The sequence below is a fragment of the Falco peregrinus genome, chromosome 8 (genome assembly GCF_023634155.1).
Source record: "Falco peregrinus isolate bFalPer1 chromosome 8, bFalPer1.pri, whole genome shotgun sequence".
Lineage (NCBI taxonomy): Eukaryota > Metazoa > Chordata > Aves > Falconiformes > Falconidae > Falco > Falco peregrinus.
In genome coordinates this window covers 7,224,529-7,251,761 of record NC_073728.1, presented here as the reverse complement: position 1 = coordinate 7,251,761, position 27,233 = coordinate 7,224,529, and the positions used below count along the sequence as shown (strand labels likewise).

The following is a 27,233-nucleotide window of genomic DNA, read 5'->3' as shown; positions in this document are numbered from 1 at the left end:
CCATGCCCTGCCTTGCCAGCTCTGGCCAGTTTGCCTTTTTTCCCCTCCTCCTTGCCCTGTCCCACAAGCATCTCACCTCCCCCTGCCTGATGCTGAGCTGCTCCTATGGGAAGGAGCGAATGACCATATTTCCAGCCTCCTCCTGCCCTGGATGCTCTTCCAAGGAACTGTAACAGAGCAACATAAACCCGGTAAAAACAATCTCACACCGTCACACATGGCTGCAAACTGCTGAGGGCCAGGAGGGAAACGATGCACTGAGAAGCCAGTAGGACATGCCTCAAGAGACACAAGTTTCTTTAGAGCTTGGCTGTTGTGATTCAGTTTGGAAAAGAAACACTCCACGTCACCGCTCTGGATGCTGTTCATGCAGTGCTCGTGGTCAAAGCTGTCCCACAGAGGACAGGCACGCACCCATCACGCGCTCCTAGCTCTGACTTGATTCTCCTTTCTGCTAGATGCAGTGGTCCAAAGGCCAAGTGTCTCAGCTCTGGCCAGAAAAACCTGGCCATCTCTCTCTCTCTCCGCACACACAGAGGTGACACTGTGCACTCTCCTGGCAGTTTCTGTGAAGCAGAGATGGAGCTGAGAGGACCAAGAAGGAGAACAGTGGGTTCACTGAATGACTGAGGGTAAGGTCCTGGGCGTCCCAAAGCCCCCACTCCCCAAAGGTGACGCTAAACCAGACCACCTTGTTTGGTCTTCTACTGGAAGAGGTTTCTCCTTTCATGCACCACTGACAGTACTCTCAGGAATTGCTTTGATGGACATGCTGGCTTTCCCCCCATGGATCCCCAGCTCTCACGGCAAAAGCACACTTGTTTTATCAGAGCCCTGAGCAAGGAAAGGAGGTGTCACCTCCTTTTGCCTTTAGGCACACCTCAGCACTGGAGAGGAGTGTCCACAGAACAGAGTTCATAGCCACTGGCGGTGAAGAAAAACATGGGAGCAAAGAATTCCCTAGCGTGCATTTGGATGTCATTATCAGAAGAGATGGAAGGACTACTGCAAGCATTTGCTGGTCCTCCAACTGCACTTTGGTTTGTTGCTGCTCTCTGAAATGTCAACGGGCTGGTCTGAAGAGCTATTCTGTAGCCTCACAGTAATAAAGTAATTTTTGTCTTTAATAAGTTATTTTTGGATTAGAGAGACTGACGTCCTCCACTTGGAGCGGGAAAGGGTATTTATAACAATAGGGATTTCTCATGCAGGTCAGTGCCCTCTCTCAGCAGAGCACACCCCGAGGCAGTGCGTGGGTCCCTGGGACACAGCGAGCTGCCCAGGAAAGCCAGAGCTCCAACCATGTCAGCTGGAAGGACAATGTGGGTGGGAAAGCAAAGATGCTCTCGAACTTGAGTGACACTCCATGCTGTACAAAGCTCAAAGATTTTCTCTAAATTATACTCCCACGCTACACCGGGATTTCAGCCTACTCTATTTTCCTCTAAACAATCTTTGTCATAAAATAAACCACTTAAAACATTCCAATAACCAGAACCAACTCAGAGAGGTATTATGCCTTTCTTGACAAATGCAGCATTTTAATTATTGACAAATCCTTTCATTTTCCCTTTTCTTTCTTTTAAATGCAAGAAGTTCAGAAAAATTTCATCTGCTTAGCTGCAAATAAACAAACAACTCTGTGTTTCTGCAATACTGTGGGGAAACAACATCACAGGATGCCGGATGCTTTCCTCTCTCAGGCTCCTCTCTTTTGCAATGGCAAAAGATTATTAGCAAACAGGAGACTGTTAGTGCCAGCCCCTGGTCGCCCCATCGTGAGCACACACTGTGCACAAGCAGTGATTTCTTGTGCCCAGCAGGGACATGCAGGCAGGGAAGGACCACACTGCCTGTTTCATGGCCAGCTCTGGACAGGCAGCAAGTGATCAGGACCCTGCAGCCTAAGTACATCTCATCATCACCCAGTTAAGTGCAAGTTGGGGCTTAGAAGAAGACTTGTTCCCAATCTGCTCATGATTGAGCCAGAAGAACAACGTCGACCTTTTCTATTTCTTTTCAGAGGCTGGTGGGCTGGAAGCTGTAGTGGTTGCTGGGACCATCAGCATGAGTGATGTATTTGTCAGATTGCTTCTGCAGTAGGTCCCAAAAGGTGGTGAAATTCAGGAAACCACTGGCCAGGGCAGACCTCCAAGTGGCAGATGGGCTGGATTCTGCCCATTTGCACCACATACAGACAAGTATGAGGAGAGGTCTTCTCTTTGTTGCATTCCTTTACTTGTTGAGGGAACTCACTGCAGCAAAGGAGTACATAAGCCATGGGCTGACAATGCCAAGTTGAAGACTTATCCTTGGATCTTTCCTGCCAGTTCTTAACTGTGTGGGCTGTGAAGGTTGAAGACAGCTTTTTTTTTTTTTTCCCCTTTACCACAAGCCTTAAGACACAGTACTTGACCTATAACCAGTTCTCTTTCTGTCATTACTTGTGCAGAAAGCAAAAGACATTGCTGGGATGGGAGGTTTTTGGATACTTGTTCTTCCCTGGTCCCCAGAGAAAACAAGCTGAAAGAGGGGTCTGTGACACTTTCTACTTGTCATATCTCCCCAAGTACATGCCACACGCATGCACATGCTCATTTACTATCTAGGCAGGAAATTTAGAAGCATATATTTGCCAAAGATGTCTTTGTAAGCTCCCAGTCTGGCATTCAACTCAGTCTAGCTTTGGAAACAGTGGAAACTCACACCCTGACGATGCTATCCCACAGCTCTGCAGTGAAAACATATTTGGGACCACAGGAATCCTTTGCCTCCTTAAAATCTTCATGCCCATCAACATCCTGATCTTCACCTCCCCAGTGCAGCCAGCTGTGATACTGGATGTAAAGGAAAAGCCTGGACCCAGAGCCTCAGTGCTGCTTCATGAAACAGTGACCATGGCGGCAGCACCCATGGGCCAAGTAGCCCCAGGAACTGAGCCAAAGGCACCAAAAAACGGCCACCCAGAGGTTGAGGGTGCACAAAACGCCAGAGGGTTGAGAAGCACAAATAAAAAAGGACAAAAGGAAATAATAGCGCATTTTTGATAACATCAGATTTGTGAAAAATCCCACCTCTGCTGACAGATCTGACAGGAGAAAGGTTTAAAGACCAGCAGCTAGCCCAGGGCAGGGGAATTAAGCAGCAGCAAAGGCACCGAATCCCTCCCGCGCAGGCACACAGAGGGCTGAAGGAGAGCAGCTGTCTTGGGAAAGGTTTGCTTTATCCAACAGCAGGAGCAAAACCACGATGAGATCTGAGCGTGCTTCACAACCCGCATGGGTCCTACAGACACAGCCATTTTTACACTTACAACTTTGGAGAACGTCTTTTATGAGTACTTCAAAAGAAATAAGCTGTTTTTCTTACTTTGGGGTCAGGTTTAAATATAGATACAGGGAAATGTTTCCAGTTCATGCATCCCAGTGAGCTGAATGCATGTTGGCCAGGCGAGCCTAGCAGGTGCCGAGTTTGGCAAAACTTCTCATGATTTTAACGACAACTAATTGAAATGCTGTGGCTTTCATTAGAAATCCTAATTAGCTGTCAAGTCCCAATGAACACAAGGAATACTTACTCTACATCTATGCAGGAGTAAGCGGGAAAGCTACTGTCTGACAGGATATGGTCCAGCCCTGCACAAGATGTAAAACAAAAAAAACAAACCAACCCAAACCAACAACCCAAAACCAAACAAAAACCCCCTACATAAGCAAGAAGAGAAGCACGTTGAAAAGTTAAATAATTCTCTTTACAAATCTCAGTGATGGGGGTCGTGTCAGCTTTCTAATTAACAGCATGTTTTAATACATCCCTGCTCAAATTTCAGAAAGCAGGGAATGCCATTAACAAACTTGTTCCTGGGGAGAAAATGAGGACACCATATTCCTTAGAAATGCAAACCTGAAAAGCTACATTAAAAATAATTTCACAGCTCCCAGAAAGCTGTTGACAAACAACCCTTGGGGTTATCAAAACAACCTACAAAAGACTGCCCCAACCCACGCTCTAAAATCAACTCTGAAAGGATTCTCCAGAGATTTTTCTTAGAAGGTCCTGGTACAGCACATAATGAAGCATCACTAAATTTGGAAGACACAAACCTTGATCTGGGGGCAGAAAAGGTCACTTAGATTTTCCCCTCTCAACAGCTGTTGACAAAATGCGTACACTAAAGGAAACATACATATAATGAAGGAAACCACACAAAAGGGGAAATAAAAATCCGTGTGCTAATCCAGTTCTTTAACAGCAAGAGCATGAGCAGCCCCAACCAAACTGTTGTTGGGGATGAGCCCCAAAGTGTTTAGAGGGAACCGAGTCAAACACATCCCCCGGGCAGGCTAAGAACTGGATTCAAGCAATTAGTAACTGCACCAGCCAGCAGCCTGACAGGAAAACAATTTCATGCAGAAACTAAACGGCCAAGAAGCTGGAACATAATTTAGTAAACCAAATCAGACAGGGTGGGATTTCAGGGGACAGGATGCATTAGGAGCGCATTGCAAGCGTCCACTGTTTCCCATGCTGGATGTTTCCAAGCACCCTTAAGACATCACTCACGTGCACATTTTCTACCAAAGCATGGCCAGTTCACTGGGTCTCTCTCAACATGTTCACATCTGGGTTCTAGACTAGCAAGTTATCTTCAAGTGTGCACAGAGGAATAACCTGTGACCACATCGTGATGCTTTAAATAAGAATAAAGAAAGGTAGTATTTCGAAAACCCAGTGCAATGACATATTTATTCTTCTTAACTTTCCAAGGTGCAGGACATGCTGCCAGCTCTGAAAATGCACCCTAGAAGAAATGATCATTCAAACTGCCTTCCCCCAGCCCCCTAAGTCACCCTATCCCTAACGATGATGTTGGTTGGATTCCAGCCCTGGTAATCAGAACTGTATTGTGATGGACTCTGTTATTTGAACTGCAAATATTTAATCAAATTTAATAAAATTGGACTACATGATATGGCGGTTTTAAATTACAAACACAAAGCCAGAGTTATGGCTGGTGCCAAAAAATCTGAAAAGCTCACCCGTAATAAAGAACTTTATTTAGGATGGGCTCCAGCCTTCCCTGCCTTTTGTTTACACCAGACTGTTCAGCAGCCTTTCTTCTCCAAGCAACTTAACATTCTTGGCAATGGGATTTCTGCAGGATATCGCTGTGCCAGAGATTGACGTGCTGTTGCGTTGAAAGGAAAATAAAAGAAAACAATACAAAAAATTTCTCCCCTGAACCTTGCAAGTGAACTCATTTGTATCACAGACCAGTCCCCAAAAGATTAATGCTGGTGCCCAAAAAGAACAAGCACCAGTGTTCTGGAAAAACAAAATCTGCTCAACATTTTCCTGTTTTAAAACAACAATGATTATGGTTGCTTCCATTTTTAATAATGTGATTAGATAAATTTATCATGCCTAATTCAGCCTGTCTGACAGGCCTTTTATTCAGCCAGAGTCTTATTAAGAACTCAGTTCGGGAAGCAGCAAAGGGCTGAGATGTGCAGACACTTTTCTTCTCCTGCAGAAATCCCCTTCCCTAACATCGGGAGCAAGAAGGGTGACCAATCCTCAAACCCAACCTGACAAATAAGGTCCCCTGAAGCGATAAGCAAGGGAAGTTTTGGAGCATGTCAAAGCCCAATCATGCTGTGGGAACGCTAAGACACCAGGAATGGATCGCATGGTTTCACAAGGTATGGGAAAGAGCTAAAAATCTCTTGGAATCACACTGCCCACAGGTCCTAAGTGATAGGTATGGTGCTAAGGGATGCTTCCTTGCGTAGAAACACTGCAATTTCCCAGAGGAGCCTGAAAGCCTTCAGCAGAAGACATGCAAACAGCAGCAACGGCTGCTAGCAGCCTGGGCTTGTGTTTCTCCTCCCAGGCACATGTGTATGCTAAGCACATCTTTGTGCTTCACCGGCTTTAGAGCTAAAGGAAGTCTCCTTTGAGAGCAGTCCTCCACCAGCACTCACCTTCCCTATGAAAGGCAAAGCCCCGAAGCCCAGACAGCGTCACTTTGGCTGTCCTGGGCACTGGCGACACAGCAGCATCTACCACACCTAATGGGGTGCTTGATCTTTCATTATCTAGAAGAGGAGATGAGAGGATACCCTACCCTTCAGCAAATCCAGTTTTCTAAGCTCTGCTTTTGGAGTCCTTCAGAAAGGGCACAGTCAAAATTACCACCAACAAAGGTACAGGGTGTGCCCAGGTAAAAAAAACCTGTATCTTGGAGAGGGCTTGCCAGTTATTGACTTCTTGTGCAGCTGAAGTGTCTGACCCAACCTATCGTGCCCAGTGAGGGGGAAGACAGTCTACTGCACAGCAGATGGGAATCCATCCACAGGTCCATCCAGCAGGTCAGATGCTATGGTCCAGAATGAGAAGTTCCCAAAATGGTCTTTTAATGCGCAGAACTGGGAGGAGGCACAAGGCAGCATTGTGGAGGTGTATTTTTTTCTTGTCAGATGGCAACAGAAGAACCCCCCCCCAAGCTTACAAAGGTAACAAGACTTGTGTTAAACCATTTATGACACCTAAGACCTGCTCTACTTCTATTAGGAGAAGAAATGCCACGAGAATACCTACACCCCTCCCAGAAGGAAAAGGAGGGGCTACCAGTTCTTACGAACTCATTTAGGGCAGCCAATTTGACCAAAGATCATAGTAAATTGGCAGGGAGATTTGGTTAGCACACCGTCTTCATTCCTTATTGCAAGGATGACACAGTTTTTGACTGCTGGTGCTCATCCCTCCACATCTGAAGATCCACAAAGCATACCTGAGAAATAGCTAAGCAGCACCTGCAGAAGGTACAAAGTTCAATCGTAGCCCTGCTTTCCTCTTACCTCCGCTCCATCTTTTCAGAAAAGTTTTTTCCCTGTTCGAAAGCAATTTCCAACACACAGCGCTGTTGGCACCATCCACACAACCAGCACTGCTCCCCAAATCAGGATGACCTCGTTGAAGCTCAGTTATTCCCTGAAGGAAGCAGCTGAGGATCATGAGCTGGCCAGGTTAGAAGCTGAAGCTGTGTTGGCTTAGGCATGCGATATGGAGCTGAGGACCACAGCCAAGCAAAACAACCTGGTTTACATAATATATAGTTGAGAAATAACTGACCTGCTTAGCCACCGTGCAGGGAAAAACCTAACTGAGAAATAACTGTCTAGGTGTGAACCAAAACCCTTGCAGGAAGTCCCAACGCTTTGACTGGCAGAAACATTTTTATTTATTTTAAGTATAAACTTGTATATAAAACACAAATCCCAGAAGAAATGAACTTTTCTTGGTACTTTTCTCACTCAGCAAAACATACTTTGACTTCAGACACCCAGATCTCTGTATTAGCTTTGACTTTGTGAAAACATCTCACAAACTTTGACACACAACTCCGCTGTCTCCTGCCTGCAGCTTTGCAAGTTCACACACCCAAAGCAACTCCAGCCGCCCTCTTAACACTGCGCGTACAGTGACAGATGAAGGGGGAGAAGGATGGAGGGGGTGGTTGTTAAATAAATCACCCCATGAAATACAGCTTTTCAGTGAAATACCTTTCTTAAAAAAAAAAAAAAAAAAAAGACCAAGTATCACAGCAAAGACAGCAGGCAACACAGAAAATCAACGTGAGCGCTACCTGTTTTTCTGAGTGGGAAGTCATCTTTGGAATCATACATCCCCAGTACAGGGTGATTGTAGGTGCCGGATACGCCACTTTGGGGTGGGGAGCTCTGGTCCAGAGAGCTGTGCTGTGTCTTCCTGCACGGAAGGAAAGAGAAAGAGAGGGGAGAAGCTTTACACCAGTGAGACACAAAGGGAATGAGTGCAGCTTCATCTTGTCTGTTAACTTTGTTAGTCAGGAACAGCATAAAGGGAAAGATCTTGGTACCAGCTTTCTCCTAGGTACTCCTATGAAAAATACATTGAAGTCTAATATACAGGAAGGTAACTAAACGCATGCTTAATTTTCAGTGTAAGAATGACCCTGTTGAGCATGGCTCAGCTCATGAAGGTATTTAAACTGTGAGTATAATTTTAAGCATGTACTTCGACTGGGTTTTGTCAAGTCATATCATTGAAGCTAAGCACGGGTATCGTTACTGCCCTCAAATGCAGCATGAACAACTTCCCTTCACTGAATAAAATGCAGACATGGCAGATGAAGTCTAAGGATGAAACAAAACCGAAGGATGAGCACATTAGGTGCCACATCTTTAAGCTGGCTAACAGCAGCCATGCTGCATAGGTGGTCTTCTGCCTTTTGCTTCGCTGCCTCCTGACCCAAGTACTTTGCAGAGATAGGGCCAAAGTACTCAACACCTTTCCAAATTAACTTCTTGAAGCTGATAATTTATAGCTTTGTTTGAGCAGGCTGCTGGAAGTAAATTACAGTCTGTTTGCTAAGGATATTAAATAATGAATGAGTTTTCTAAGCCTCCTACCAGTTTGTTGGCTGCATCTTTCCTACTTAATGACTTGTGCCCAGCTTTGCAGTTTCTCGGGAGCTCTACCAACCCCAATCAGTACAGATTTCGGGAAGTCTCCAGACTCTGCATGTTAGCAGAATAGCTGCATCAACAGAATGACTGATATAGCCACACAGGTGAGAGCCATACACTTATGAAACATCTTACATTTCATGTTTAAATAAACAGAATTTAAACCCTGTATTACTTCTTCAAAATATTAAAGAATATGAAAAGTGAGCAGCTTTGATGAATATCAAAAGAAGTGAATATTTGGAATTTTACATTGCCTAATAACCAGGCTTTCTTGGGGACCTTGGTTAAAAATATTCTCCTACAAAAGGTTCTTTCAGGAACCAAAATGAGCCATTCCCAGTTGAAAATTACACCAATTCATCCAATTCCCTGAGCAGTTGCTTTGAAAGCTCAAATCAGAAGTAGGATGTTTGGTGAGATGCACAGCATCACTTCCACTACAAGTTCTACCCTTCAAAAAATAAGGGGCTAATGAAACATCAGGAAAACGAATCGAATTTTCTACATGATTTTGTTACAAAAAAGCTCTGAGAAGTTTATTTGAACATCTACATCAAAATTTTCTATACCCACAGTTCTTACCAAGCAGTATGATTCACTGTGGTTTCCTAATCCTCCCCCCTTTATATTCCAAACTTCTCTGTACATTCAGGCAGAATAATTTTTCAGGCTCTTACACAGTTGTATTTTTCATTAGCATTTGCGCACATCGTGTACCCTTTTACATTCACACCAATAAATGCCCACATGCACGCACAGTTTAATCATCACCTGAAATCAAAACAGAACCAAACTGAAAAATATTTGAATCCCTCCTGAAAACAGAAGTCGCTTTCTCTGCCCGGATCTGCTCATACCATGGGAAGGCAGCACAGAGAGATGTTTCACAAACAGGAAGCCTGGACGCTGCAAGCCAAGAGCCCTCAAACCCATCGTGTCACACAATGACATTTTTTGCTCTTGCCTATACAAGCAATAGACTTTTCTTTCTCCCCCCCCTTTTTTTTTTAATCATGACTTAAGCTGCACAATCATGTACATTGAAGCTATTTTCATCACTTTGTTAGGGAATGGCAGGAACTCAAAGGGCCTGTTTAGATGTGCTTCAGGGCTGCTGAATGACAGATATTTAACTCTGCAAACAGGAATACATTATATGGCTCAAGGACTGGGATCCGACACCCTATGCTGCTTCGAGCAAAATGCACTGGTCTGCATGCCTGTTCAAGAAATTTAGAGGTCTTGAAAGAGATGAAATTGTATACTAAATCGAGTTTGCGGGCATTCCTGAAAGCACATACCTTCACATAACACATCCCCTGTTCTTTGAGCTCTGAGGTCCCTCAAAAACTCATGTGCACACCAAAGCATGCATGGTACTTCAAACATATTCATGCAATGTAAACTGAATATATATTGAAGCATACGTATGTATGCTAGCATGTTTTGAGTACAGGGACCGTAGACATCTATGTACACTGCAATAATTGAACATATAATTAAATCTCTCTAGCTCCTTACCATGCAAATACTCAGTTAAACTCCCTTCATGACTGCTACCACATTGAGTGGCTACTTCCCAAGCGTGTTTGTGACAACTTCCTAGGGAAATAATAGCCCTGTTTGCTAACCCCAAGGTGCTCTGTCTGTGTCCCTGCTAAGCCACTCTTACTTATGTTAAGTATCTTGAAGATCAAAACCTCCTGGAAGCAGGGCTGTCAGGTGGGTTCAGAATCCACAGGAGGCACAGTCTGACAATGAAATTCAAAAGAACCCATTCTGTTGTTGCCTATCATCAATGTAATCTGAAAATTATAGTCCACAAAGCTATTTTAAACAATTACATATAGACTGGAGCTGTATATATTAAACAGATTTTACCAAGTGGCTTGAACACCATAGAGCTGAAGACTGAGCAAGACCTTTGTGAAAGCCCCCTAGAAACGTTACTGGGCATTATCAAGTTCTTTTCTTTTGTTTAGTAGATTCTTTGGATTATGACTATATCCTGCAAAACCTCTAAAGCTGGTCCCTTTTCATCTCAAGGGTTGATCCGTGTGTGACAATGCCCTTTAACATCCGTGACTAATTAGAAAACATTCACTAACTAAACATTTTTATATATATATCTATATTTATATATATAAAGCGCCTATCACCATATTGATAAACATTCTTTGGAACCATTCTTGATGGCAGAGGTAAGAACAGGAGTCAGTCTGTTAGTACCTCAGCACTTCTGTTTCCAACCAATTTTTTTTTTTTTTTAAAAAAAAAAAAAGCCACAAGACTGCTGCCAGCCTGCCTGGCTGGTGTTTAATACTGCTACTCCATCAGGGTTGGAGGGAGACCTATTGTGAACGGACACCCAGTACTGCACCAGTAACCAGCAGTGCTGAATGAAGTTCAAACAGATACAAGCCACTGAAGGCAAAAGCATCTGGACATCTCAGTGGACAACCGAAGTCTGGCCCAAAAGGGCCAGGGGAACAGCAGCTATTTCACATGTCAATGGAACATATTTCATGTCACAGCCATTGACGTAGAACCACTGTGGTGTTCAATACCCTTAGGAGATCTGTTTTTTCCAAGTAATGCTTTCAATTTTTTTTTAAAAAGGAATTCACAAACCTTAATAAGACCGAAGGAAGTGCTTAAAAGCAGGCGTGTCATTTAAAAGACTATTTCAGCATCTGTTACCATTTAATTGGCTTGCCTGCTCACAGTAGGAGCATCAAGTCTATCTTCTGCAAGCCTCATTTGCGTGTGTTAAATCCAAACACCACCCAATTGAATCACATTAGAAGTATGTGCGTACATAAATATCTCTATAACTGAATTGGTAACCTATGTGAGGTGCCATATAAATAAATACTAATTTAAAGGTTTTCTCTTTTCTGAAAAAAAGTATTTTTTAAATAGAACGGAAACACAAAATCCTCAACTTCTGCCTTAACAACTGAAGGGTGCATTTAAAAATCCTCCACCGCACGATAAGACACTAGTCACGCAGCCCTGCTGCCATCTGCCCTCCTCAAAGGCTGAGCAGAACGAGCTCATGCCTGCCTGCAACTTATCACTGAGACAGACCCTTAGAAAGATTTGTGAGGCCTCTGAGGCTCTTTCCTCCCTCTTCACATCTTGTGTTAGGAACCAGAATAGTGAGTGATCCTCTCCCCACCGTAGAACAGACGGAGGGCAGATGAGGGGATGGTAAGCCCATTAAATCCAGAAGGAAAAGGATGGCCCCTTGTGCAAGAGTCTGTAGGTTGTCTCTACCTGTTGGTATCCCTGGAGCATCACAAGAAAGGGATGTTTTGATGAACGTCCACAATAAACCTAAATGCTATATTGGTGCTTGGAAAGTTCTCAGCATTAGCTTAAAACAGGGCAGGGAACATACTAAAACCTTAAATATAACTTGGCTACATAACCTCTGGCATCACTCCTGGCCCCGCACTGTACAGGGGTATTATAGACTGCTGCTCTTTGATTCATCTCCAAATACTGGATTCCTGGTGAAAAAGCAGTTAATTGAAAACTGTGCAAAACATCAGGAATTCAGCCCACTCCCAGATTTATTTTTCTCTTTTCTAAATTCACCTATGATGGCAATTCTGTACCGGGTTTCTCTAGGGCCAAAGGACCAAAGTGTTTGGAAGGAAGCACTTGTTTAACATACTTAATTCTAATTGACTTTATACCACTTTTGCATAACAGGCATTTTAACCTACTGGAAAAAAAATGGGAGAACGCAGTGGCTCAGAGTCTTCAACCGCTTTTAACAAAATCCCCAAATTTCATGGTGAGTCTCAATTAAGAACAGTGGAAAATCAGTTATCTAGAAAAGATATTTATGTTTTCTTGACTGAAATTCAGTTTCTCCTATTTCTTCTACTACCCTTGATACTGACCTAGTGGGCCTTAAATATTATCTTTGCATAAAGCTAACAACATTTCACCACTTTAAACAGTGTCATAACCATACAATTTTCAAGTCCTAGATTAGATTTTCAGAGATGCATTAAAACTGCTCAATCTCACCCTACTGGAATAACGTTTGGATTTTTCTGCCAACTACACTTCAGCATTTCTGTACTTGCTCATAGCTGGGATATCTTTCAAATCTAATTTCAGCTTAGTTTCTTGAATTTGGAAACATCTTCTGACTATGACCTCATCATCTCTGTATGCATGTTAATTTCTTAAATTCTTAAAATACTTTCAGACATCCAGCTTGAACACAAATTTCACAGCAAAACTTCCTTGACTTGTGTCTTCAAAATTCCATGAATTTTATGGTCACTAAAGACAACATCCAAACTCCTTTTTTTTTTAAAAAAAAAAAAATAAATTAAAATATATTCACAATGTTATAGTAGTGGAAGCTTTCAAATCATCTCATATTTTCTGATTTTCTTTTAGAAAATGAAGAAGTGAATTTCTGGAACTGAAACTTGTGCCTTGTTAATAATGCCATCACCTGTATTTGTTATTTGGTGCATCTTAAATAACTGAAGAAGTCACTCTTTGTTCCCATGTCATTATAACATTAGCTGTTACCTTCTCACCCCACACCTTCTTGAAGGCCAACAGTTGAAAATGCAGTTGTTGGGGCAATTGCGATTAGAAGTGCAGACAGGATGCATTTGATGTTTCCAGCAGTTTACAGAGAAGAGCCAAGTAAACAAAACTTTAAACTCTGAGAGATTAAGATGAGCAGTAAGCATTAAAGGCTTTAAAAATGTAACACTAGCTCAACTATCCTGAGTTGCAGTTCACTAAACATGAAAAGTAATTTCCCCATTTCACTAAAGTTCAAGTTTTATAACACCTCAGGACAAAATTCTGGGTGAAAAGCTAGAGAACTTATAAAGGTTGATCTTGATTGTAGAACTTGAGAGTTTGAATAATCATGGATTAAAGATGACCAGCAAAGACTTCTACTCACAAAAACACTGTGACCATCACAGAAGACATGAAAATTATTCATACTGAAACCCTCTGAAAAACAGATTTTGGTAACGTACAGCAAAGTCAAACCCTGATTCTATCTATCACTGTTCTGGTTCATCCAGTAAACACATCGTGTCTATTCCCCACATCTCCAGCAATTGTGAAAAAAGGTGGCACCGGCTGAATCATAAAGATAAGCCCAGTACCACTTACCCATACCAGAAGCGAGGATCACTGGATATGCAGTGGTTGAGATTCCGGTGTGCCAATGCCTTCTTCTTATTTAAGACAAATTCTTGTAATTTCATCTTTACTTCTGTGCTTGCCACTGCACCTGAAGTGTCAAAAATAAAAAAGGTTATTTAATCAATTCACACACTTTAAAGAATTTAAATTTCTAAAAAGAGTCAGAATTCCAGTCTAAAAGAAGAACCTTTATTTCAAAGAGAAAACAACAAAGTGCCTGCAGTAGGGAGGTCTCTCTTTTTTTTCTTTAGCTTTGCATATAATAACAACTTATGTTTGAAAACAGAGATTTAATCAGAGATTTATAATTTCACTATAAAAGATTTCTGAAGAGGATTTTTACACTTGCATAAAAGTATGCTTAGAGTAAAGCACTTGTACTAGGTATTCCAGCTTTCTTTTAATCAAAGGTATTTAAGAAAAAGGGTCTTGTGTACACTCAAGTTTTTAAATGTCACATCTGCAAGCAGAAGGGGAACGAGACAAATGTCTCGTATGTAGATTTTGTCTTGAAAACTTGTAAATAGGGACCTCTTTGTTCAAAAGTATCTGTGTACAATAAGACCTACATAATATTCCAATTCATTTACAAGTGTGCAATCTATTTCTTCAAATAGAAAATCTAACATTTAAAGAAGAAAGTCAGTAATTTTGTAGTGTAGAGTTAAAATGTCAACTGTGTAATTTCTAATCATTATTTCCTCCACAATAGAGACCAGTCTGTTTTACTGCAATGATGGATTAAAATTATCATTCAGTTGACAGAACAGATTCGCAGGCACAGTTCCTGATGGAGTAATGCATAGAGAGTTTGGCAAGCAGAACATGTGGAAAATGATAGTTCATCTATACCGTGGCGTAAAGTAAGAATTCCAAGGGAAAATATCTGGGCTACAAGAGAATGAAAAGGCCAGGAAAACTGCTTGCTCTACTGGGAATAAAAACTTAAAATACAACAGGGTGACCTTTTGTCTCCTGGATCCTACTCAGCAATGTGGTGCCATTTGACAGACTGGGGAAACCATTTTTTTCGATCTCCCCAAGTAAAGAAAACTGCAATAGTTCTATAAAGCACTGCCTGAAGATGTAATATTGTTCAACCACCAAAGCTGTGTTCCAAAGCTTGAAAATTCACCTTTTTGGAGCCCTGCCTTTCTCACCAGCTCTACAAATGTACATTTGGCATGTAGCCCAATGGGAAGTTCAACTGAGGAGCTGGAGATAAAGTCATATGAGTGTAGCAAGCCACATGGCTAGACCAGAATAGGTGACAAATTCATGCTTAAGGCTTAAAGGCCTTATCTCCCCCAAAAGTGTCATCTTTAATCTATTAGCATCTTTAAAATAATCAAACATGACTGTGTTCTGTCAGTTTTGGATAAATCTGATGTTATTTAGAAGACTTGAAATCAAACATTTTTGAATCCTGAGGTTTATAAAAGCTCCCCTGGCTTGTCTTCCTCTTTAATTAGAAGCTGAAAGGCCCCATATATGTTTAACAAGATACAAATGTGTAGGCCACCCCTTCCCTGGGCAATGTCAGACCCATGGACCAAGCTGTCATGTAAGACCTTCCGACCATTACTCAGCTCTTGACCCTTGAGTTCAAAGATCAAAAGAAAAAAACCTGAATCCAACTCACTTCTCATATACTATACTGGGTTATTGTGGACCCAGTCACATTGTTATAGGCAGAAGTGCTGTGCGGGATCCCATAAAGATGTTAAAGAGGACTCCAAAGGCAGAAAGGGACAACCTGTTACATATGCAATAGTATACACCTTGCAGGGGTATAGGCAGACAGGACAAGAGCAGAAGTCAGATATTAAAAGCCCATACACATGGAGTAAGTCAACAGGCAGAAAGCAAGACACTCAACCCCAATAGAAGCATAAGGCGCAGAAAAGTAAAAGGAGAGTGAGAGAGAAAGAACCAGAGAGCAAGAGGCCATACAGCAGCTCGGTCTGGGGGACCAGCTGTGCGTGGTGGCGAAAACCAAGCTGTGAAGATGGCCTATTCATTTCAGAGGGCCTGACTGTTTAAAAGGAGCAGGGAGCAAAGAGCAGATCAACTGATAAGACTTCAAACAGGAGAGCGCCACAATGAGCAAAGTACTGCAGACAGGATAGCTCTAAAGAGCCAAAACACTGAGCCAGGTTACTACAGCAGAGACAAAATCAAGTTACATATTGTCCCAGGATCAAATAGCATCCCAATATAGGACAATGCAGAGGTAGTGGGAAGAGAACGAGGGAGAACAGAAGCAGGACCAGGCTCTCTCAGGAGAAGTTTGCACAATGAAAGAGCAGAGGAGCAGAACAAATGGTAATTAATGGGAGAAACCCCTTAAGGATAGCGTGGGCTGACCACAGCTGGCCAAATTGTAGCAGATAGTGCAAGACAAGCCATGGTCCAAGGCTGGCTGAGCAGCAACAATTGAATGGTCCATGCCCAGAAGTGCTTGGAAACACCAACGCACGGGACCGGTTCTAGGTTAAATCCTAACCGTGGAAAGACAGGATGAGCAACTATCATTTCTTCTCCTGTGAAAAAAAACACCTTTACTTTCATATACATCTTCCACTTGTGGAAGTCATGTTTTTCCTAGAATCATGTAGGTTGGAAAAGGCTTGAGATCATCAAGTCCAACCAATAGCCCAGCACTGCCAAGCCCACCACTGAACCATGTCCCCAAGCACCACAGCTGCACATCTTTTAAACCCCTCCAGGGATGGTGACCCCACCACCCCCCTGGGCAGCCTGTCCCAGGGCTTCACCGCCCTTTCGGTGGAGAAATGTTCCCTCACACCCAACCTAAACCTCCCCTGGCGCAACTCGAGGCTGTTTCCCCTTGTCCTGTCGCTTGCTCCCTGGGAGAAGGGACCGACTCCCACCTCGCTCCGGACACGCTCCAGCCCCTCCGCGTCCCCCCTGACGTGAGGGGCCCGAAGCTGCCCCGGGGCCCGAGGGGCGGCCGCACTGGTGCCCAGCGCAGGGCACGCTCCCTGCCCCGGCCCTGCTGGCCATGCCGCTCCGGACACCAGCCAGGGCGCTGCCGGCCGCCTCGGCCACCCGGGCAGGCCGGGGGCTGGTGCCCAGCCGGCCCCAGCCGCCCCCCCGGGCCCTTTCCCCCCGGCCCTGCCCAGCCGCTGTGCCCCGGCCTGAGGCGCTGCCTGGGGCTGGGGTGACCCGCGGGCAGGGCCCGGCGCTGAGCCCTGGGGACCCTCACACACCATCGGCCCGGCCTGCCCACATGATGAACATTTTTTGACGAAAAGCTTTACGATAGCAGATACCTTTATGATATCAGATATCAGTTTACGAGGGACAGGTTAAGGTTCCTGAGATGAGAACGCAAGGAGTTGATGGTATGTTAATATAAACCGATCTGTGATTTGCCTTCTAAAAGGTACAAAGCAATATATTTTGGCTTACAGTGACAGAGGAAGGAGGGAGAATAAACTATACATCTATTACTCACTCTTCATATTTCAGATCAGGACAATTTTAGCTCTGTTGCACTTAGCAAAATTTTCTGAGGAAAATAACTTATAAATACTTAAGAGCTGAGATGCTATAATGATTATACACCATAGTACTTAAATAAAAAGTAATTTAAAAATAAAACTGTAGCCATGGGAACAGGATTTTCAACTTAACGTCCCCAAATCCTGTTTTTTCCTCTACACCTAAGTGTCTCACCCACAAGGTGCTTCAATGCTTTTACCATTTTACAGCTAATCAGGCATTTTTATTTATTTGCAAATTACTTTAACGAGAATAGCCAGATATCAATTTTGCAGAGAGGCCCAGTAAAACATTGATACAATATCAACAGCTGATGAGAACAGCAGGGTGAAGTGGAGACGCTTACAGCTTACATCCTCCTCGAACCGACTGCCTTATACTCTGGAAAATAACACAAAGCAGCAAGAGGAAAATGGAAACTATCGCACGTGGCAGCAACTGGGCACCAGAGTAGCAAACCTGCATTATCATCGCCTTTACTCACTCCTAAATGTTAAACTGCTTCTATTAAGTAGAATCTGATCCTTTGGCCTTTCTAGTACTTAAAATGAACAAAACCCAACCCAAACACACGCAGCCGCACTGCACTTCCTATGAGCAGCTTCGCAAAGATAATGGGGTAGGTCTGTGTGTTCCCTGATTTTGGCTGCAGCTTAGCCTGCTGTTGCAAGACACACATGCAGGAGTAAGGAATTCAACCTTCAGATGATTTTTTTTTAAGTCTCCTAGACCCCAGTCCTTTCCTACTAGAAAACACTTTTTTTGGAGCTTTGTCTTCTTCCTGGTCCCCAAACAGTATCCCATCTCCTGGTACCCTTCAGCCCTCTCCACTTCTTCCATCACAGGCTTATTTCATTTGAAATGAAGACCTAATGAGTACAACTTGGTAAGGTATTTTTCCTCCCATTCACTTCTAAAACAAAACCGAACAAGCAACCAAAGTGTCTTTGATAAGGGAAATTGTGAGGCCATAATCATTTTACTGAATCTTGTGAAGTGCATAATGACACGTGGGAAAGGCAACCACAATCTGTAACCTCATGAAAGAAGTACTTTCTGAATGAAAACACTTTAAAGCTAAGAACTGAGAACTCCGCTACATCTTAAGAGAGTGAAATTAAGAAAAGTGAAAGAAAAAGAAATGCAGTGTGCATCTGGTGTATTTTATGGGCTTAATATTCTGCCTCCATTAGGAATGCTGCCAAAAATACTTCAAAAAATGTTAAATCAAGTAAAGAGACGATACGCTTCCTTTTGAAAAATGCTAAAATGGCATTTAGTAAGACAAAAATGAAGATAAAGCATAGAAATACATTTCTCTCTAACCCTCAATACCTCCTAACAGTTTACATAAGCTCCATGCGCAGCCAAGCTCTGCAGAGAGTCTAGCATGAAGGTTTCTCCAGCTTTATGAAGCTGCTTTATGGCTTCCATTCATCTGCTCTACCTGTCATCGCTGAAACAAGCGAGCTTGCTCTACTTACTCTCTTTTCCTTTCTCTTTGTTTTTTAGCTGCTGAAGTTTCTGCTCTCGGTGCTGCTTCTCCAGCTCCTGCTCCTGTCGGTGCTGCTCCAACTTCCTCTGGTGCTCCAACAGCTCCTGCTGATGCTTCATTGCCAGCATCTCCTGCTGCTGCTGCGGAGAAGGGACGAGGGGAAGAACAACAAATTAACAGCGTCAAGACTTCCCAGAGCTAAACCAGCAGCTGCTACCAGGTGACAATAATGTTGCTTAATTCATAGACATAGGAAAAAAAGGCATTTTCCTCGTCTAGAGGCTCCTGCACCACAACTCATTTCATGTAGCCCATTCCTAGTTCAGGATAGCACTTATGCTAAACCATAGGCACTATATGCTCCAGGTTTCAGTTCACAGTCTGTTTACAAGCACAAGCATCCTGTTCAGAAAGCACCTAATCCGAGAAACTGACAAAAAGCTTCCGCCCAAGCAGGTGCTTCCCCAATCACTTTGCTGCTTCCAAAGGGTACATCCAGGTCCCCAGTTCTCCGCGAGCAGTCTGCTGCCACCACGGCCCTGCCGGAGTCTGGTGCCCAGAGTCTGTGCTGAGCCAGTGCAAACTGCTACTGCAGGTGGACATGAATTTTCTCTCCATTGTCTGTTTTAATTAAAACCCCATTAGGACATCTTAATGATGAATACTCACATGTTCGTTGTGTATGAACCCTATGCTGAAGGAATGTCATTGAGCTCACCAAGTCAGGCACTCGCAGCAAAATACACCATCATCAACATGGGCTTTGCAAGACCAGTTCAGTCTCCTTGTGCATCTGCTTTTTTGAATAAGCCTTCAATTGTATGACTTTAGACTCTGGTTTCTCTCTCTTATGAGGGAAGTTCTCATGGACTAGGACAACTATATCTTTTTAATTTCATCAAATGACGGTTACTTCCCATCTGCAGTGCAAAACTCATACACCAAGCTAAATGCCAAAGGACTAGCTGCCTTGTGGCCATGACCACCACTTGTTTCTGAGCTTAATTATAAAAGAATTACTTCAATAGATATATAAAAAAATATTCTTCCAATAATCTCTCAAGGAAGAATTTATCCTGGCTCTCTCGATTTGCACACATTCACGGAAAGCACAGAGAGACAGGTTGCCTAATTAAGGTCAAGATTTGCAAAGCTTTCATCAAATGGAGTGTTCAAGACTTGAAGCACCAAAGGCTCCGACCCTCATACACTGCAAGTCCTCCCTTGGCGGGGGTGTCCAAATCCCAGCACCTGGAAGATGAGCATGGAAACACTAACCTCACAGGAAACTTGGTGTGGATCTCCCCAGCCCAGAGTGTCCTTTTTGGGCCCAGGGGTATTCCGCCAGAGACTGAGAGACTGGAGCAATCAGTTGGATCTGCCGGGCCCTGGGGCGATACCTGTCAGTGCTCAGAGAACACCCCATGTCTTGACAGCCAGCCAGAAGCAAGCCAGGCTGTGGAAAAGCAGGTGACAAATGACAAGTCTCAGCAGCTTGCAACTTGGCTAGGTGAGAAAGGATATCCATGGGGTTTGCAAAAGGCACTTCCCTGGGCACAGGGCTTCCCCTTGAAATCCACTGAAAACTGCTTTTTCTTAAAAAATAAATAATATATATATGTATATCTTAAATGAAGATTTACCGCCTCCCAATTTTATGTGCACTCTCTCCAGTAAGATACGTGCTAAGGCAAACTACTTGGGCTGCTCTGCCACCCCGATTGCCTTACGCCTGCCCCGCACTCTTTACATTGGCAGCTTGTAAACTAGCAGATTGATTTTAAGCTGGCAACCTTAACCTTCAGAACCCTTACCGCTCTGGCGATAGATGAGACTTCTCTGAGGCTGGACTTAATGGGTGCCTGTGCTCAGATACCACCCACTGCTCCAGGTTCACAAAATCCCGTATGTGGAAAGGGATGAGGACAAGCCACAGCTATTAAGACAGGGAACCTGCCCCCTCCAAGAACGTCTTGCTCCATCTTTCTCCAAACCCTGACAGCATGCACATACACAGGACTCCCACCCCACATACACTGATTTTTCCTTCTTCTTTTGCATATTTTTCTATTTATGCTTTTGACAGCAATTTCTTATTTTAATTTGTGGCATTGTAAATTTGTACCATCTAATGTTTCAGTTGCAGATATACTGTAGATGATACACAAAATTATACTGTTCTATATAAAGATGCAAAAAAATAACGTAAGAGGTACTTTACAATCTGCCTGGCTATCTGCTGGAAAATCTTGATGGAGGAGTCCCGGCTGCTGGCGGTTCCAAGCAGACTGTTGTAAAACACCGAACCCCAGTCAGCAGAATTTGCAGTGATTGCACCCATGTTTCCCTTCCTAATTCTATTGAATTTTATGTAAACAACAAAAAACCCAGACTTTAAAAACCTACAAAAGGAAAAAATAAAAAACCCTAGAGAAAACTAGTTATTTTTGTTTTATAATTAAGCAGCAGCTTCCACTAACACATCTCCATTTGGAGAAAGAGTATCTTTTCAGACTTCCAACAAGTCCACCACATGGTGGGCTTTTATAACCTAGCCATAGAAAGTATGCAAATGAACAATATTTAATGCACAATATGTTAAAACAGGTTTTGTTATTTTTATGAAATCAGGAGCCTTTTCTCTCCATCTGCAGTCTCCTAGGCTTTGCGTGTTATGCTTCCTGCAATGGTTTACATACATTAGGATGCTTTAGAAGGAACTGTGCTTTCATTGACATCTGTAGTGAAATGTAAATGAAAAGACCAATTTGTATCTGGATGGCTTATAGAAGTTTCATTAGAGATGTATTGTTTCCGCTGATTTTGACCCCGGTTTCCAGAAAGCCTATTCTTAATATAGTTTTCAAATCTTTTCAAAGTTGAAAAAATATAAATAAATAAAAAATATATATAATGAGGCAACCTCTCCAATTGTATCCATGAAAAGAAAAAAGAAATCACTTTGTTGGTGTCTGCTGCAGCCTCAGAAAATGAGTGAAGAAAACTCATTCGGGTGCTCTGTCTGAACTGTGATGTCTTCTTGCGGCATGAATATTTCTCCATGCTTAGGGTTGAAAACAAACTACACAGACAGTATTTGACAGGAAATACATTGTGCAGGCTCAGCAAAATGCAGGGGCGCTGACGATGCTGTGCCTTTACCAGCTCCCCAGCTCAGGCAATCCCACTGCACAGACTGTGTCCAGGTTTTACAGCTCCTCTAAGGACCTCGGATAAGAATTTGGAGTGCTGACCCATGGTGAAGCTTGCATTGGCTCATCCTTACTGCTCCTGATACCCATCTTGTTATAATAGAGCCAGAGGGAATATAACTATCACATTAAATCAGTTTTCTGTGCAAAAAGGCCCTTCCTAACTTTAAAACCATAAGCTTTAAAACTCACTTGATGCTAGACTGTGCCCTAATATTATATTTTGTGGGGGTTACAATTCAATTTTTTTATTTTAAAATGCTTTTTTCTGCTGATGCTTTGTGAAGAAAGACCCATAAGCAGCAAGAGAACCCACCACTGACTAACATGAGAAGCAGGAAATCTGGTAACATACAAAAACCTGTTCCCGTTCACAAAATAAACTGAAACTTCAGGAAAACAATGAGTTTCTATTTCAGTTAAAGCAATCAAGGCAAATTTTAACAGGTAGCGAGCGTTCAGACCAGTCTGTGGCCAACTGCAGCATGGTCTTACCCCCTCCCGCACCACGCGCTAAACTTCTTCTGGCAACATAACACCCACACATTGTGGGCTCAGTCTGGCATTTAACCTTCCTTTGACTATCTCAGTGGAGGAAAAAAAAAGCCCGCTGATGTCTAAAGGCAAAATGTTTCAGAGCTGCATTTGAGTGGGACGCAATCTCCCATGCTCGGGTCTTTTGGGAAGTGCCTGAGTTAGGAATTCATAAGCACCTCTTGAACTGCAATTCACGGCATACCAAGAGACGCTTAGGTGGCTCTGATAAGGATTATTAAGTACAGAGTGAGACCTTGCTCATGTACCACGTAACATATTAGATCTCTCTTGCTGGCAAATGAACCGACCCCAGCTCCGCACCACCCTTGTATTAACTGTGCATAGCTGGAGCGGTGTGGTTTTTCCCCAAATGAAATTTAAATATTTGTGAAATACAAAGCGATATGCTGAGGGAAATCCCTTGCATTCAGACTAATTCAACTATCAATTTCAGGAGCATACCGTGTGACAGACATGCACACTGTACTAGGGAGTGCAGCTAGGAACATCTGAATTAGGTGCTCTTGCCAAAATAAGTATTTGTAAATATTTATAACTATGGGGATTCCTGCATATGTTTAATGTCACTGCTTCCACTATTTATGAAGACTACATAAATGTTCAACTGTACCTGTTGTTAGTGTTGCTGGTGCTCCTTTAGCATATATTAATATTAATAAATGTAATAAGGAGAATGTAGAGTATTTCCAAGTATTTATCAACGGTCAGCTAGCTGTGAGGACTTGGCGGTGCAGTGGATTTTGCCATCCCATTCCTCAATTGTCTTCAGTTCTCAAGCACGTCTACCTAGAACAGGGACTGACACCTTATCAGCAAGTGCACTGTCAACCTCCACTGCACAAAGAAACCTCTTTTTAAGCAAAGTGGAGCTAAAACTGTTTCCTTCAGGCATAAAAACAAGTGGAAACAGTGCTCCAAAAATCTTCCATCAAACTCAGCCCAGAAGCCAGCCAGTGTCCTCCTGGGAAGTGCGTGGTGCTGACAGCAAAGATCCCATTTACCAGAAAGAACGAGAACGTATTTCATGGCGACACGTTGCATTAAGACTTCTATAACCACTTCTCAATTTGCTAAACTAGTAGCAAGAACGTGGGTCCTTCCTGCATCTCAGTAACTTGCAGGTACTACCTTATTCTTCTCGAAGCCACTGCTCTCTGCCCATGCTCCTCTGTTTCCTCCTTCTCACACAACAGTCATTTTAAAGGTGTTTCTGTCATTTACTTCACACGCCACGGTCAAACTGATTAAAATCTGCAAAGCAGGAGAGGTTTTGAAGCTTAGACTATGGCTCCTAGGTTTTTATAATATATATTTTGAATAGCTTACTGCAATTAGTGGAAGGCAGCATAAAACTATTTGTACCCAGACAGCTCATCCTTACTCATGCAGTTAATCACAGATGCAAGCCTGGGTTAACAACAGTTGGCATACTTATTGTTGATAAATGTTTCCTGGGATCCAAAGCAGCTTAGTGTTGCGTCCAACTCCTAACTTGCATCTTGATCTATGCCAGAGATCACCTGCTGAAGGTGTTCCAGCATGGTGGGACATCACTCCAAGCACTTCTGCTGCTCTTTGTATTTGCAGGAGATTCCTCCTTTCTCCCAGCACAAGGCAGCTAGGGTACGAAGGAACACAGATGGAAAGGCAGCCTGATCCTCCAGCTATGGGTCAGCATTCCTCCCCACCCGTACACATTGTTTCCATCTCAGCAGAAGGTCATGCTGGCACCATCCAGCCCGTCATAAGATTGCAGTCTGAGGACTTCTTGCAGGCAAGCTCCAAGACATTGTACAACTACTTCACCTGCCATCCCTGAACAACAGGTTCAGGGCTTTGATGGAGGCCCTACCTTCAAAGAAGTTGTAAGGATGTGTAAGTAAAATACTAGCTTCAAACCCGACAACTTAATGCTAGACAAGACCAAAAAAATCCCAACAAAGCAGATCTCAGCACCCCCTGAACTTGTACTCTTAAAGGCTGAGCTAAGGCACAGCCCAGTAAACACTTTCACAAGATTCATGTAATTGTCCTCTCACCTAGCAGGCAGTGAGGCTGGGCTTTTGGTGCAGATAGTGGTTTTAAGGCAAATGATCTGCCACCTGCTTTGGCAAAATTCTACTGTTTTGAGGGGTTCAATCAGGTATTTAAAATTATCTGGAGTTCAGATTCTGTAAAAATAAAGGAAAATTGTAGGTGATGATCAAGAAAGAACTCACCAACACACCTACACATCAAATCATCTCTGAAAAATCATCAACTATGGGTGGAAGCAAAGCACAGATGTTGACAGATTTCTGGGAGAACTGTTGTATTGGGTTATTTTAGAGCGATCTCAATGCTGGACATTCCTTTGGCTGGACTCTCTGCTTCATCTTCTCTCCATCCTGTTTACTGAAGTCTCAGGCTGTGGCTCCAGTTTCAGGATTTGCTCTCTTGGCTCCGTCATGGCGTGTTTCAGATATCTCCTGGAGCACCGGAGGCTAGTTAGAATTAATCAGTTGTACTGGGATATGAGGGGGGGGGGGGGGGGGGGGGGGGGGGGGAAAGTTGTGGTTTTCAGCAGAAGCCAAGACACAGAAATCTGAAAGCACAGCTCAGAAGAATGAAAGTCTATCATTTCTTTTCTTGGACACATCAGCGGCTGAACATATATTCGGCGTGCCCCTTCCAGCTATCAGGCAGTCTGACAGCAAGCAGCCCTGTGCCAGAAGTTCCCGTGGGCAGCATCTCTTCGCTGTGCAGGGAAATGATCCTTCCCAGCCGACAGCTTCCTGGGCAAGAGACTGATCTCGGTTAGACATATCCTACTGAGAATGTCTGGTGTTCAAGTTTATGAGGCTCAGATGTCTCCAGGAAAGAGAACGATGGTTATGTTCCCTGATTGCCAGCTCTAGGTGAAAAGATCTCACGTTATAGGTTTGGCACAGCTTATATATGGATATGTAATTTTGTATTCTAGTTTCCTTCCCATGCCATTACTACTCATCTCTCCTAAAAGGCTGAAAGCTTGCACAGCAGCTTCGTCCCTCTAAGCCCTGAATATCTGCAAAAATAAAGCACTGGGAATGCATTCGTGTGTGCCTTTTGCTCCCTGACTGCCACTCCAGTCTAGTTTTTAGCATTCCTCCAGAAGCAGAGTATCCAAGAGCCTTTCTAGAAAGCAGTGAGTTCCATTCATAGTATCCAGCATATTCAGTTCCTATTCCTGTTTTCCCTGCTAAAGGTGAGGAAAACTCTTCTGCATATGCCTCTGCTGTGCTTTGCATGGTTGTTATTATTGAAGGGGAGGATAGATCCGTACACCTTGCACCAGGAGCAGGGAACATCCTTCCAAGCATGGATGGTAATACGGAATCTCTGTAAATCAAAGAACCTTATAAATTGTCCTCTAAAATAAGGAGCCCCGGATGTTTAATGATAAATGAGATTTTATAATGCCATAAGCAATCAGACCTCAGTCCTCAGAGGAGCAGTTATGTCCTTTGTGAACTGTTTTGGGGTGTAGGGATCAGAGGAGTTGGAATTAGGCTAAAACCAGTATTAGGAGTGGAGATGTAAGATAAAGAGATCCTATAATGGGACCAGCTAGAGGAGCCACCACTGCATTTTGGTGATATCAAAGAAGGAACTATGAATAAAGAAAAGGAAGAGCGTGACTGCATCCACTGATCCACCATTCCCAATCACCCATGTGAAGGAAAAGTGACCGAACCAGAAAGTTGGCAGAGATGGGAGGCCTCACCGAAGTGCTCCTGCTGGGCTTCTCAAACCACCAAGTTAAAAAAGGGGGGTGGGAGGGAAGAAAAGCAGTGAAAATGGAGTATTTGCATCCACAGCACCGCTGGCAGCGTGGCTGCTGACACACAGCATCAGCTGCCATTACTGTGTGATTTTGGGTTCAGCTCCATGCGACAGCGGGTGGACATGGGGGTAAAGCAGATTGCAAAGTGCTGCTCTTCGTCTGACACGAGGCAGTGACAGCCTCAGCACCCGCGGTGCCCAGAGGAAGGCTGCAGGCTAGGAACAAATGTTTAACATCATCTGATGCTCGTGCAAGCCCAGCAGAAGTGTTGTGTTTAAAGGTAACATGCCATCAATGCAAATACCAAATACTTATCATTTTTATACACCACCACTGCCAGTTAAACAGGAAACAAAAGGAGATTAGTCCAACGTTGTTCACATTGTGTGTACGTGAGTGAAGTTTTTCACAACCTGATTTATGTTTTAAATGCAACTTCATTCTCCCATACACCAGCTCAACATTGTTAAGAGACTATATTCAGCAACAGGAATTACAAGTTTATGAATGTTAATTTATCAGCAACAGCAATATATTAACAGGTCAATATTCCCAGCATAATAGCAGGATCCACTTGGGTATTTCTTTACTCCTGCCCTGATTCTCTATGTGTTCTCTTTGACTACTTCCAATCTATTTTATCTAGTTCAAAAATAAGATAAAATCAGAGTTGAAAATTCCCAAGTGAATGTGAACTGAAAAATATTCCTTCTGCTGTTTATTTTGAAATTCCAAATTGAATAGAGATCATAAGGTTTCTGGCTTTTTTTTTAAAAAAAAAATATTCACTGTGCCCCACACGCATTTTGCTGGGTGACAAACTTATGCTACAAAGGATGAAAGAACAGAAATTTGACCACTTCAAAAGCTGTTCAGACTCCACAGAAAAAGTGAGCATGTGCTACTAAAAAAAAGATCCT

General features: G+C 43.1%; 1 protein-coding gene across 14 annotated transcripts in view; it reads right to left on the bottom strand.

The window, feature by feature from the left end:
• HDAC4 (histone deacetylase 4) overlaps window positions 1-27,233 on the bottom strand; it is a 267,150-nt gene that overhangs the window by 89,332 nt on the left and 150,585 nt on the right. For 9 of the 14 annotated variants that reach the window (XM_055811560.1, XM_055811563.1, XM_055811562.1 and 6 more), the window contains 3 exons: window positions 18,728-18,878; window positions 13,683-13,803; window positions 7,649-7,770 (listed from right to left, as the gene is read on the bottom strand). In XM_055811560.1, coding sequence (XP_055667535.1) covers window positions 7,649-7,770; window positions 13,683-13,803; window positions 18,728-18,878 — 394 coding nt within the window. The remainder of the gene's footprint in view (window positions 1-7,648; window positions 7,771-13,682; window positions 13,804-18,727; window positions 18,879-27,233) is intronic. The other 5 variants (XM_055811564.1, XM_027792338.2, XM_027792345.2 and 2 more) reach the window with 2 other exon arrangements.